General features: G+C 33.2%; 2 protein-coding genes across 2 annotated transcripts; both read right to left on the bottom strand.

The window, feature by feature from the left end:
• Positions 1-374: 374 nt before the first annotated feature.
• LOC149485205 (pyruvate kinase-like) lies at positions 375-6,680 on the bottom strand. Its single transcript, XM_089699683.1, has 9 exons — positions 6,661-6,680; positions 5,102-5,265; positions 4,601-4,824; positions 3,835-4,164; positions 3,473-3,619; positions 2,959-3,060; positions 2,268-2,513; positions 1,103-1,325; positions 375-592 (listed from the first exon to the last, which is right to left on the bottom strand). Exons 1-9 carry the CDS (start codon positions 6,678-6,680, stop codon positions 411-413), a joined length of 1,638 nt encoding a protein of 545 aa, XP_089555809.1. The 3' UTR covers positions 375-410.
• Positions 6,681-7,711: 1,031 nt separating this feature from the next.
• Positions 7,712-12,370, bottom strand: LOC149485204 (pyruvate kinase-like). The gene is made up of 9 exons (XM_089699606.1): positions 12,256-12,370; positions 11,900-12,126; positions 11,348-11,677; positions 11,059-11,202; positions 9,451-9,561; positions 8,878-9,120; positions 8,413-8,635; positions 7,977-8,172; positions 7,712-7,795 (listed from the first exon to the last, which is right to left on the bottom strand). Exons 1-9 carry the CDS (start codon positions 12,368-12,370, stop codon positions 7,783-7,785), a joined length of 1,602 nt encoding a protein of 533 aa, XP_089555732.1. The 3' UTR covers positions 7,712-7,782.
• Positions 12,371-12,709: the final 339 nt, after the last annotated feature.

Here is a 12,709-nt window from a genome sequence, read left to right as displayed (position 1 = left end):
ATAAAGGCTTACATAAATTCTATTTGATTGCCTCAGTGAGTTCTACAAATTGGCTGACCGGCCAGTAAGCGCAGTTAGCTCTTTGCCGCTGATCACCGATGTTTTGTCACCTGAATATTCCGATTCACTATGTAGACACCGCCAAAGGACGTCTAGAGCTTTCGATTACGCTTTTTGATTTTAAATTCCACTAGTGCTTTGACTTTGAAATAGAGCTGACGAGACTTTGACTAGACTACTACAAGTTAAACAAACAATTCTTGTAAATCTAATCATTGTTTATTCTGTAAGTATGTAGTGTAAATTATGAAAATTAGGGTACTACATAGATTACCTATACATTTTACAAAGAACTTTAATGTTGTATTATTATGAGATAGGTAATGATGATGATATTCATAATTTGGTTTTTACACGTTATCAGCTTCAGCATACATAATTCTCATAGTATTCGTGTAACCTGCGCCCTGTCGCCACCCTGAGACAATGATCAAGGGATCGCCAACTCGAACAAAGCCCTGTTCCATGGCCCATTTTGTACAAAAAGTCACGCGGTTATTTAGATCCGTTTGCCAGTCTACATCAGGAGCCGCTACAAATAAAAATGATACATAAAGGTATTGTTCTTGATTGCTTGCTTGCAATCCGTTAATTATATTAGGACCCTTTCCATTATTACAAGTTTCTACAAAAAACAGTGTTCTGTACACTGCCTTTTTGTACTGTCACAAGTGCAATAATTCTGTGTCGGAATGTGCTCTCTCGTTGTCGGAGTTTTTTTCCTATTTCAATTCCTTTGACAATTAGGCATTCTGTTTTAACACCTGACTTGCTGGAACCGGCTGAATTGGACTGAATTATGTGTTGGCATTTGGACCTTTGCACCCAATAAAGATATCTAAAGTGACACAGTCGTGGACAGCGTTAGTGTTATGTAGTGCAACAACATTTCCGAGTTTCACTGGACTATATATTGAGAAGCTTTTTACAAAAAGGGAGGTTTGATACTGGTACGAAAATTGTAAACATACAATAATTATCCTGGCTATACATCTGACATACATTATGAGTGATTATTCCACTGCTAAAATTAAACAATTACCTTCATAAATAAGAGGCATAATGCCCCTCCATAAATGCATCTGCCTTGCAATAGGCCCGTATCTGGTGACTGCAATGATGGGACATCGAGGCTTGTACTTGGATACGACTTGTGCGGTTTTGCCTGACGTGGTCACGACTACTATGGCGGCTGCGATGGCACGTTGCGCTGCGAGTACAGCAGCTATAGCCGCTCCAGTTGATTGGTCGCAGGGTATTGGCGTCTTAAAGGAAAGAAATTTAACCAACATGAAAATTCTAATAAGCAGAAGCAAATACGGCTCTAGTACATAAAAAGGAGCGTGTGTGCGAGAACACGTGTCAAAAGTGAAACTTCTTTGGCAAGATTCAAAGATACCAAAATTATCACCCTACCCCATGACGTGACGGTATTGCCATGAAATTTTACTCACAACGCGCCTAAAGAATGTTCACTTCAAAAAATATTTCAATGCTTAAATATTTTTTAATGAGTGTCTTAAAAATTACAAATTGTAAGTACGTACCTACTATAAATACAGAATAAATTTACATTGTTTATGTGTCTGAATACTTTATTAAAGCTTTCCTTTATTGCAATATGAATTAAAACAGAATAAAGACACATGGAACAATATAAATAACGTTATTCGTTCGACTTAATGCTTATTTATGTGCTCAGCTGTAATTTATTTTTGATGCCCACAGTGTACTGTAGCTGATAAAAGAGAAATCGAAAATAATGACAAACACGGAGAATTACTGGATTAACCTGACAAATAATACTTTATGTGGTTAGCAAAAAATAAAAACGGGAAGCTTTTTCGCACAACTTTTAAATACTTTTTGTCGTGACTTTCTGGATATACGACCCAATATTTACTAGACTATTATGTTTTGTTAAATTATATCATTCTACGTTAGTTTCAAGCTTAAAATATAACAACATACTTAAATTGATACCTATAAAAAATATGTAAAATTATTAGAATTATGTGTTCAATATCGTCTTGATCGATTATTATTAACTCTTGTCTATTATGAAAAGATTGACAGGCCGGGATAGGATTATAGGGACTCTATTAATAAGTTTGTATTATTTATCGAGTATTCCTCACAGCATAGAGAAAGATAGACCAAGTAAAATAAAATCTTATTTATATACTGTACAGTAAAGACGAAAATACCTTATCCACTAAATCGTGGAAAATCTGTTTAGTCCACATACAAGCTTCTGCCTCCTTGCATGCGCTGGCTAGGCACATAACCGTATCCACGGGGAACTGGCCAACCGCTGTTTCAGCGGAGAGTACCAGGGCATCAGCACCGTCGAGGATGCAGTTTGCAATGTCGAGGAGTTCGGCTCGAAGAGGCACGCTCTTATACCTCATGCTACTAAGGAGATGTGCACTGATACAAATAGGAATATTTGCCTGCCAATAAATAATTAAAATATATATGAAGACAAGTAAATTATTAAAAAAACAAAATACCCGACTGCACACTAAAAAAAGAGTGATTGAAATGAATCTAATGATACCGCATACATATTTTTTTAAAGGGAAATTTAGAAAAAATATTATTATGTCTTTATCCCGTGGGACTTTTAGGATAAAATGTATCCTATGACACTCCCGTAATCAAGACAAATCTAACGATACCTCATACATCAAAATCCATCAAGCCGTTTAGGCTACAGGTGGTCACAAAGGAAAAGACATACATACATACTTACATACACTCGAAAAACATTACCCTCCTTCTTTGGCAGTCGGGTAAAAATAGTTATGATACTTTTAAATGTCCACTATTAATAAAGTCAATCACAACTTTGTATCGTATCGTTTATCTATTTAAATAAATGAACTTAATGAAAACCTTGTTAGCACGTGCAATCATATTTTTCTGAGCAATGACCAATTTTTTTGGTGTGATATCCGATCCCAATTCTTGCCTCGTAATCATTATTCCGTTGCTGATCTGAAAAATAATTTAATCGAACAAAGAGGAAAGATGAAATAAAATTAACAATTTCATTATTTTGCGGAAGGTTAGCAATATATTCAACATAATTATTACAACATAATTGTAATCTGAATTATTTCACAATATAAATAATAGAGGAAAATTGATAAATAAGTTCCCACTTGAAATAATAAGCAATCAGACAAACATCTAAAGAACTAAAATGTTGCCAGATAAACTTTGTATAATATTATAACCGTACTTCCCAACTATCCGAGTCAATGAGAAACTTTTGCGATTGAACAAATATCTATTTAAACTTCCACATGTGACATGACTAAGATGATTTTTCTAAGAGCATCGTGGTGACTAGTTGCATTAAAACTACGCGAAAGTCTGCCACAGTATTCCATTAGTTAGCACTTACCGCTAGAATGTCGTCAAAGTTGCGGAAGCCTTCAATAGTTTGGATGTTGGCGACAATGGCTATTTTCCTTCCCTTCTCACCCATTAAATGCCTGAGTTCCGTAATCGCATTAGCCGAGTCTACGAAAGACGCGATAAGAATGTCCAGCTGAAGTGAGAGATACCTTCTTTTATTTAGTATACTTTGCTGCAGTTTTAAGGACTTTGTTCTTTTATATGACACAATAAAATAATGGTTTTATATAAAAAGAAAGTGATATTATCTAGATGTAATAATGGTATCTAGTTATACCAAAATGGGGTTGTTCAAATTAATTATTAATTAATCAACAAATGTAAAGTTAAATGTATTCTTTCTCTTACTTGATTAGAGATAGCCATGCTGATATATTCTTTATCTTTATCAGTATAATTCGGCATATCTAAGGAAACGTTCGGTACAAACACATCTTTATAAGAGCCTAACAATCCACCTCTCTCAATTTTACAAGTCAGTGTAGTAGCAGAAATCATTTCAACTTTAAGCATTATAGTTTCATTGTCTAATAGGACGTAGTCTCCCTTTTTTACTTGATCCGAGAAGTACATGAAGTCTATATATATCGTGTAAACGGAGCATCGATCCTTATAAGTTTCGTCTGTAGTTAGCCTTACTGTATCTCCTGTTTTTAATTCTACTGTCTCTCCGTAACTCTGGAAGCAATCCAATACTTGGAATCTAGACGCATTCACTTAAGCGGCGCTTCATTAATCTTGTTAGGACACTTAATATTCGGAGACTTAATTCAAGAAATTTCAATGCTGTGAAGGCTTGATAATTAGTTTAAATGAAATACAGAGTAATTATCTCATTGGCTTAAATACATTAAGTAGGTTACATTACGTTAGGAAAAAATTTAAATTTCAATTCAAACTCGATTAATATTTATCTTTTTAAATACTATCTGTGATAGATAATAATTACTTTTACAAAAGCGTTGTTTTAAAATAGCCCGAAATAGCCTATTTTGAAAATTAATTACTTAAAACTACAATTACCGTTTAATAATCTAATAAATTTTTAAAGTTACTCGTCTAATTTAACATGAATGTAGGGACGAGCGGCTAGCGAAATAATTATACAACATACGTCAGCAATGGTCCCCGTTCTGATCTTTCGACCAGGCAACCTAGCTGCTATGGCTAATGGATAGTTACGACCCATTTGAATACTGTAGTTCTTAGCTGCTTGTCTGAGCATTTTTATAGTCTCTATGTGTTCTTCTTTCGTTCCAAAATTCAAGTTCAACAGGGCAATATTCATGCCTGCTGATATCAGTTTTTCTAAAACTTCGATGCTGTTTGTTGAACGACCTAAAATATGAATTGAAAGCTTTCGGTAAAATGTAGGTATGCATTTGGTATATAGTCATTTAAACCCTTGAATAACACGAAGGATATTATTATTTTTTTATTTTATTTTTTCAAGGTAACCTGGTAGGTTTCAATCTAAAGATATATGTTCTCAAAATACTCTTCTAAATGTGGACCAAATATCAATGAATACGTAAGCAACGTTTGTTAATCCCACGTGACCTTATTTTTATATAAAACCCTCCTAATAAATATAATTTCCAATAATACTTTTTACCCATTGTAACGATAATGCCCGTGAGACGTTGACATCCCGGCGGTGCCTTTATGTCTAGATTGAGTAAATGGTCGAGCGGTGTGTACGCATGCGCAGCCGACAGTTGCTGGCCAGGGAGCTCCAAAGCATCGAACTGTCGGAAATTTATAAAAATATAAGCTTGACTTTAATAAGCATTTATCGGAAATTCCACTGTGAATTGGATAGCCCACGTTTTAAGCAGGTAATTTTATAATTAATTATTGTTTACGCGAAAATAACTACATTATAGACAGACAGAAAGTAAAGGTAATGTAGGGGATAACACACAAGCCTTGAAAATGAAAAGCTACTAACGCAGTTCTTGTTGAACTGATTATAACTATGTCAGTAAGTACTTCGGTATCTATTTAAATCTTGATTGAAATCCGAAACAAGAATTTCTTATGTCTTCAGTTGAAATAACAATAATGTGAGTGATTGTTAGACCTTTTGGGAACAGTAATGAAATGCAAAGCTATAGCTGTGTTAAGTAGTAATATACCTCGTCAAGTTTTATATCGTGTTCAGTTGGCCAAACCATGATAATTTCTCAATATTAAAAATATAAGATACAAAATAAATCCACTTCTAAAACGCACGTATATTTTGAAGTTTCAAAATTATGACAAGTATCTATCAATCATAAAGAAGAATTAGTTTTTTTAATGTCATAAATTTTATTATAGGTCTACCAGAATCTGATGGCATATTTATATTTAAGAAATAAAAGATTTTTATGTGGCAACTTATTTGACAACTATCAAATTGGATGTCAAATTATTTGTCTTTTTTGCAGTTGATGAATAATTTTTAGGATTTTGTCTAAAAAATCTTCGAAAATGTCGAAAAAGCCGCTGCGATCACAAGCAAGAGGTGTTGTTTATAATGTGTATAGAAAAACATTCGATGAAGAAGGGTCGAACACATCACAATTTTCAATTTTGAAGATTTTATTGGTAAATTGGACTTACCCGTTTTGATACTATAAATTAAAAAATATTATATGTAGGTAACTATAATATTGTTTGTTGATTAGAATATAATTTTATGAAAACTTATTACAGGAGTTTCCAATACGGCTATTCGTAAAGTCCAAGCTGTCCAAGTAAATTTTATAATGTGTGTCTGTTAATACTTACGAGAATAAACATAATTTTATTTTATTTTTATTTTATTTTATAAAAATATTTTATGCAGTTTTGATCTACATTATCATTATATCGATATTTTCACATGGCATACTGGTAATGAATATACAAATATTTTATGTGTAAATAATAATATGTATTACCTGTATAAAAGTAATTTGTATAATTGTATATTATACATGTAAGTATGTACCTACATAATATTAAGTGGATATCTCATTATTAAGTACACTATTGTCCACTTATGTAATGTGAGTAATGATATTGAGGAAAAAATAAAAAATAAGCAGTATCAAGATCGTTCAGTCCGTTTTCCCTAGGGTTGCACACTCAAAATTTTGATTTCCCTAATTGCCATCAGATTCTGGTTCACCTATATAGAAGATTTACGGAAATTTAGGTAAACCCATTACCTGTGTTTTGTTCATGATTTTATTTCTACACCGCAGTCGTATTAATGTTTTTATATTCTTCATTCATTCAGGTGTGAACACCATAGAAAACTTGGCCGGAGGCTCATTTCCTTATTTCCTTCTTACTCTTCCTATTCTATTATTTTATTCCCGTCATCAATTCTTTTATAATCCTTTAAAGCGAGTACCGCATTTGAAGTGGCCCTCCTATTCAAAATTTCAAGGTGAGCGGTGATCGCTTACTATCAGGTGAACCACCAAACTCGGCTGATCGATCAAACATATAAAAACATTAAGATTTCTTATTATCTTATATTACGATGTCCTAACTTTACTACTTTTACAAACAAATAAGAAAATGAAACTGTTCTCAAGCCTTAAATAGCTGTATTTCATTTTAAATTTTATTTCAAAATTCAAAACGGATATCTTTTTATCTTGAATGTCACGGATTTTGCGTCGTTTAAGCAGAATCGCAAACAACAAGAGCCGTTGCTAACAACGTCAACGTAAATAAACACGGCTTGGAAAAATAAACAAAGGCTTGTTTTATTTGTGGTAAAACCATTAGGGGATCAAAACGGGGATTGAGATAAATAAAAAATAGGGAAAACTCGGACGCTCCAGAGGGCTACCCTTGACAAGGATCGCTACAAATCTTTATGCTGTGCGAATTGTTCTCGGAAACAAATCAAATCTTCAGTGTGGCCGAATAGAAAACTGTTAACAATCGGTTGAATAGTAGTTAGAAATTGAATAAAGCTAGATGTATCGTGTGTCAAAAAGCAATTCTTATTTTGACACGCGCTATTCGCTACTATCTACAATGGTCTACGTTGGTTTTCTATTCGGATATATTTTCAAGATTTTTAAAATAGTTTTAATAAATACTTAGGTAATATGTATTATTGTGTACTGATTAAGACGTCCATTGCTTATTAAAAAGAATGTAAAACATTACCTATGTCATACTTTATTGCAATAATAACAAAACGCTATTTAAATGTAATGTATAGATTAACAAAATACTGTAAGTCACATCGGTATCTAAATTCAAAAAACTATAAAAACATCACAAATTACGTTCAACCACGTTTGTTTAGTCGTTACATCTGTAAAAAAAGAAAAATAAAAAGGGTTAAATTACATATTATGTAACAAAATTCGATTAAGCGTAAGATCTGAAAAGAGTTTCCTCCCGCTTTTAATAAAAATTATCAAGCGATTATCTAAAAACGTATTTAAATATATAAAATTCTCGAATGTCATTACCTATATGTTTTCAATACTCACTCGACCAACAGTTTCTTCGAGACGCGTACTATCCACACCCTGACCGTGTCACAGAACGAACTATCATCGGACCCTCGCTGAAGCGTCACGTACATGTCCCCGTACACCAACCAGCCCCTTTGTACCGCGTATTCTATGGCGTAGTCGATTCGCTTTTCGATCGCTTCCTGCCAATTTTTCGATGACTCTGGTGGTTCTGTTGAAAATTATTTTAGAGGTATTTTTGAGTAAAATGGTATGAACATGTATTTACAAATAATTCCGAATCAAGGATTAGTTTCACAGTTTGAAATTAATCTAGTTAAACAATATATTTGTATTGTTATCCTGTTACCTTGATGATATAAAAAAATTACCATCAACGAAATTTTTTGTATATTTATTTCAAACAATATTAATATGGACTGGCCCTAAAAATTAGGTAACTCCTACATGCCTTTATACATGAGCGGCACAACGCTTCTATATGTATGTAACAGCCTCAAAACACTGATCTTCTTGCTGAGAGAGATTACTAGGCATGCGGGTCTCATACGATGAAGTGCCTTCAGGGTTTTGCCGGTCACTGTTGGTACTATTATAACTCGTGAGTTTGTCTGGTTGGCGACTAAAGCACACGACAATACGGCCGCTTCGGCTGCGTTTGTAGGAGATTTTGCCTTAAAATATGAAATTAGAATTGTTAATTAGTTTGTGATTATTTTAATAGAATGTGCATTTGTACATGCAACGATTTATTACAAATAATATATAAAGAAATGTGAAAACAGTGAATTCATAAATTAACGAAGTTTGATGGATATTTTTGAGTTCTATGAATGCGTATGTCAATTTTCTAAATACATTTCGTATATAATTACTATGTACTTTTATAAACATAATCTAGTATAATATACTTCACCTCATCAAGAAACCTCCAAAAATTACTCTTACTAGCAACAATGGGTTCAACAAAGTAGCAGGTCTCATTAATAGCATGCAGGACTTCATACGTATTATCAACGTTGAAGCAATCTCTGAGAATGAAGCCACTAACTCCGTCCATAAGTGCATTCACTACGTCTGATATTTCATTGTCGTAGAATAATCCAGTCTTCAGTGCTTCCTTGAAAACTCCACCGGATAAGTAAAACGGCTTACCTGCCTACAAAAGGAGCTGATTTAACGTATGTCCATTATTAAATAGAAGGAGACTAACGAATACACACAAAGGGAAGATAATATACAAGAAGAACATGCACGAGTTGAGAAAAATTACTACCTACATGAATTTTTCTTTTAATGGTAAGTATACAATCTAATTGATCAAACACAAATAAAAAAATTGTATTTTAAAAGTATAAATATACACCTATAAATTCAAAATTCATAACAAACAGCTCAAACAAGAGGAGGTGGATCACGTATTTTTTTAATATTCATTCGGATGTTTTATAAATCATGGTTTGGGATTAAGTAATGAAATTAATACTACCTGCATACATTTTCCGCAGACCCATTTTTGTATATGGGCTAAACGAAACTTTTGCGATACATCTATTTCGAATGGTAAAAATTCCCTCGATAGTATAATACCGTCACATTCCTGGAAATCAATTTTACTCCAAAATAAATATGGTCTTTGATAAAAAATCTATGAATTGTTTTAACAAAGCCTTAGTAGGTACCAATAGTCTTTACTAGTTTTTGCACTCTTTACCAACAAATCTATAGAAAGTCTGTCCACAGAGACGGCAAGTTGAACATACTGTCTAGTGAAGTTGGGTGAAGCCACAATGCTTGTTCCATAAGACGTAACATCGTTCTAAGTTTGGTGACCTCTTGTTAGTTGTTAGGTGAGGTGTTCGTACAGCGCGTTTACAGAATAATATATTATTGCGTTTATGGAGTGTGCTTGTAATAGAACTTTCAGCAATTTATTTAGTATAATCAATGTATGACGTTTTTAATTAATTGTTAAATAAAAATTTATCGTGATAGAGTGACTTCTAAAAGATGACTTCTGAAAGATTCAAAGACAATATTAGGGCAGAATAGATATAGAATAGATAGATCGTTAAATGAATTGCATCTGTAATCAGTTAATAATATTACATACCAAAGTATTAAGCCGGTTAAGTTGTGCTTTTATAAATAATTACAATGATAAAGCCAAACTTCGCTGTCACAACTAAATGTAAGCCAATAAAAAACAACGGCTACAATCCGATTAAATGTTTTGGAAGTCTTAATAGTTAATCAAAATATTGGTTAGGGAGCCAGGTGCAAATTTGGTTAACTATTTCCTCTCAAGAGATAATTCGTCAGACGCATGAGAGTATAGTATTATAAAGCCTCGTGAACGTCAGCTGGCGCTCGGTTGGGGGGGTGAGCGGTTGTAGCCTCCCACGCACATGGGAAAAAAAATACATTCATTCATTCATTTCCTCTCAGCTAAAAATTTGTCAAATTGTAGCTAACCCAATATCTCAACGAAAAAAAATAGTCAGCTGGTTACAACATGGTGTATTATACGTCAGCTGGTGTCTCGAACATGAAAGTTAAATTTAAAGAAAAATTTATTTTCCGTTATTTCCTCTCAAACAAAAATTTACCTGATGATAGCTTATATGTAACTGTGGATAAATATATATGTCAGCTGGCTGTATCTTGGTGGAAAAACCGTCAGCTGATACGGGAGGCTACAACCGCTGTTCCCCTCAACCGAGCTCCAGCTGACGTTCACGAGGCTTCATAATACTATACTTTGATGCATTTTACTAATTACCGCTTGAGAGGAACTTGGTCATAAAATCTGCTGCTGGCTCCCGGACCATATGTGAACATTTTGAAGTTAAATTTTCGTATGAAGCCAATTTTTTTGTGCTGTTGAAAAAGATAAATAAATGTAAGTATTGTCATTGACGGTAGCTCAATAGTTTTTATATAATTTGAGGTTTAATAATTGTGGTTTGTTCATGTAGATGTGGGGAAGTTTATAATGTAGTTTTTGATCCCTAAAGCTCACAAGAGACTTTTAGACTTCGTTTCTGGAAAAAGCCGAAAAAGGCGTTTGTAAATTTGAAGAAATGTTTAATCCAACCTTCATTATGTCATCGATATTCTCCAGACCTTCTTGAGTACAAACACCACCAAAAATCAAAGGCCTTATCACGTTTCCCATGTACTTCTTTATTTCTGTTAGAGTCTCTGCTTTTCTCACGTAATTCACAATTATCATATCGATCTTAAAACAAAATAATATAGGATATAAGTACATACTTCCTAACTCTATGTGACTTGGGAATTGGGATAAAAAAAATCTTTCGTATCATATAACTTTCTTTTACCAAATAAAGTAACAATCTTAAAAAGTATAAAGAAATAGTTACCTGATACTGTAAAGCAAATTTAACCATATCTAGATCTTTCTTACTGATAACTGATAGATCGTGTGCAACACCTCTGGCACATACGTTACAGACATTACCTAACTGACCACCTTTGACTACAATACATTTAATATTCTCTTCGTCTAGAATAGCTTCACATTTCAATATAACTTCATCAGATCCAATGGAAATCTCTGTTCCTTCTTTAATGTCTTTGGCTAGAGTGGGATTGTCGACGAACACCTTTTTTAGATTACATTTATTGTAATCTGAGTGTCTACATGTAAGGATTACATGCATTCCTTCTTTAAATGCTATAAAATCTGCATTCTGCAAAATATAAACGAATAAATAACATTTCAGTAGCGACACAGATCTTCTTGAGAAGTAACCACTTACCACTCGTTGTTACGTCAGGTATCAGTGTTTTAAATTCGTAACTGTTCTATTATATTATTAAACAGACCCGCTAAAATCATCTATTGATACCTAAACCAACATTTTTGATTTTGCTACAATTATGAATTAAACATTTTATAATATTTTACGCACATTTTCTAGAAGTCCTGTTTTAACGATACACGTTTTCAGTTCGATGCAAGTAGCTACTGGCCAATCGTGAACCCCGAATTTACTACAACACGCTGATGCAGCTTTGTCCACTTTTCCGAGCATTCGAATCCTGTCTCCTTTTGTCGTGAAGGACATTTTAAATTTCGCTACATTCATACCCACTTCTAATAATTTTTGGATTTCCACAGGGGTAATTTGAGTGTCCGCTGCAATGTGGTCAAATTCAGATTTGTACGTTATGAATATTATATTAACATGAATTAGTATGCTTTCATCTTTAAAGTTTTAGAAAGTTAATGCATCTTGTTCCCTCAGAGTATGCTCTGAATACTCACATAATGTGACGATAACTGGACATCTTCTAAAACGATTGCAAGGGCGTTTCAATATATCAGGATGACTGATATCAACATCTATAAACTCGATTTTCTCCGGAAATTTCTCTGCCATTTTAATTAAAAAGAAAATAGTTCAAAATAATAAATATTATTTTATAAATAAAATAATTTCAAACTCAATTCATATGACTTGTGTCAATTAAAATTGATAGAAATCAAGATAGAAATAGAAAAGCGACAGGTTCATTTTTGTTGCAATCAAGGTCGCAATCAACACAGATAATATTTCTTGACGTTTTAAAACTTTCGTGATCAATCTTTATAATAAACCTAGCTATTATAGGAACTACCATACTGTTTATCACAGTAGCAATGGTATAATTTTCTATTCAGAACTTTAGTAAATTTTTTATGAAATCTATGTACGTATATTATCTATTCAAAGCCAGAA

The sequence above is a fragment of the Colias philodice genome, chromosome 10 (assembly GCF_061535455.1).
Source record: "Colias philodice isolate Cphi_HAF_F1 chromosome 10, ilColPhil1 Martin Lab GWU primary, whole genome shotgun sequence".
In the NCBI taxonomy this organism is placed as follows: Eukaryota; Metazoa; Arthropoda; class Insecta; order Lepidoptera; family Pieridae; genus Colias; species Colias philodice.
Note: the sequence above shows the minus strand (reverse complement) of the source record. Positions and strands in the feature narration are given on the sequence as shown.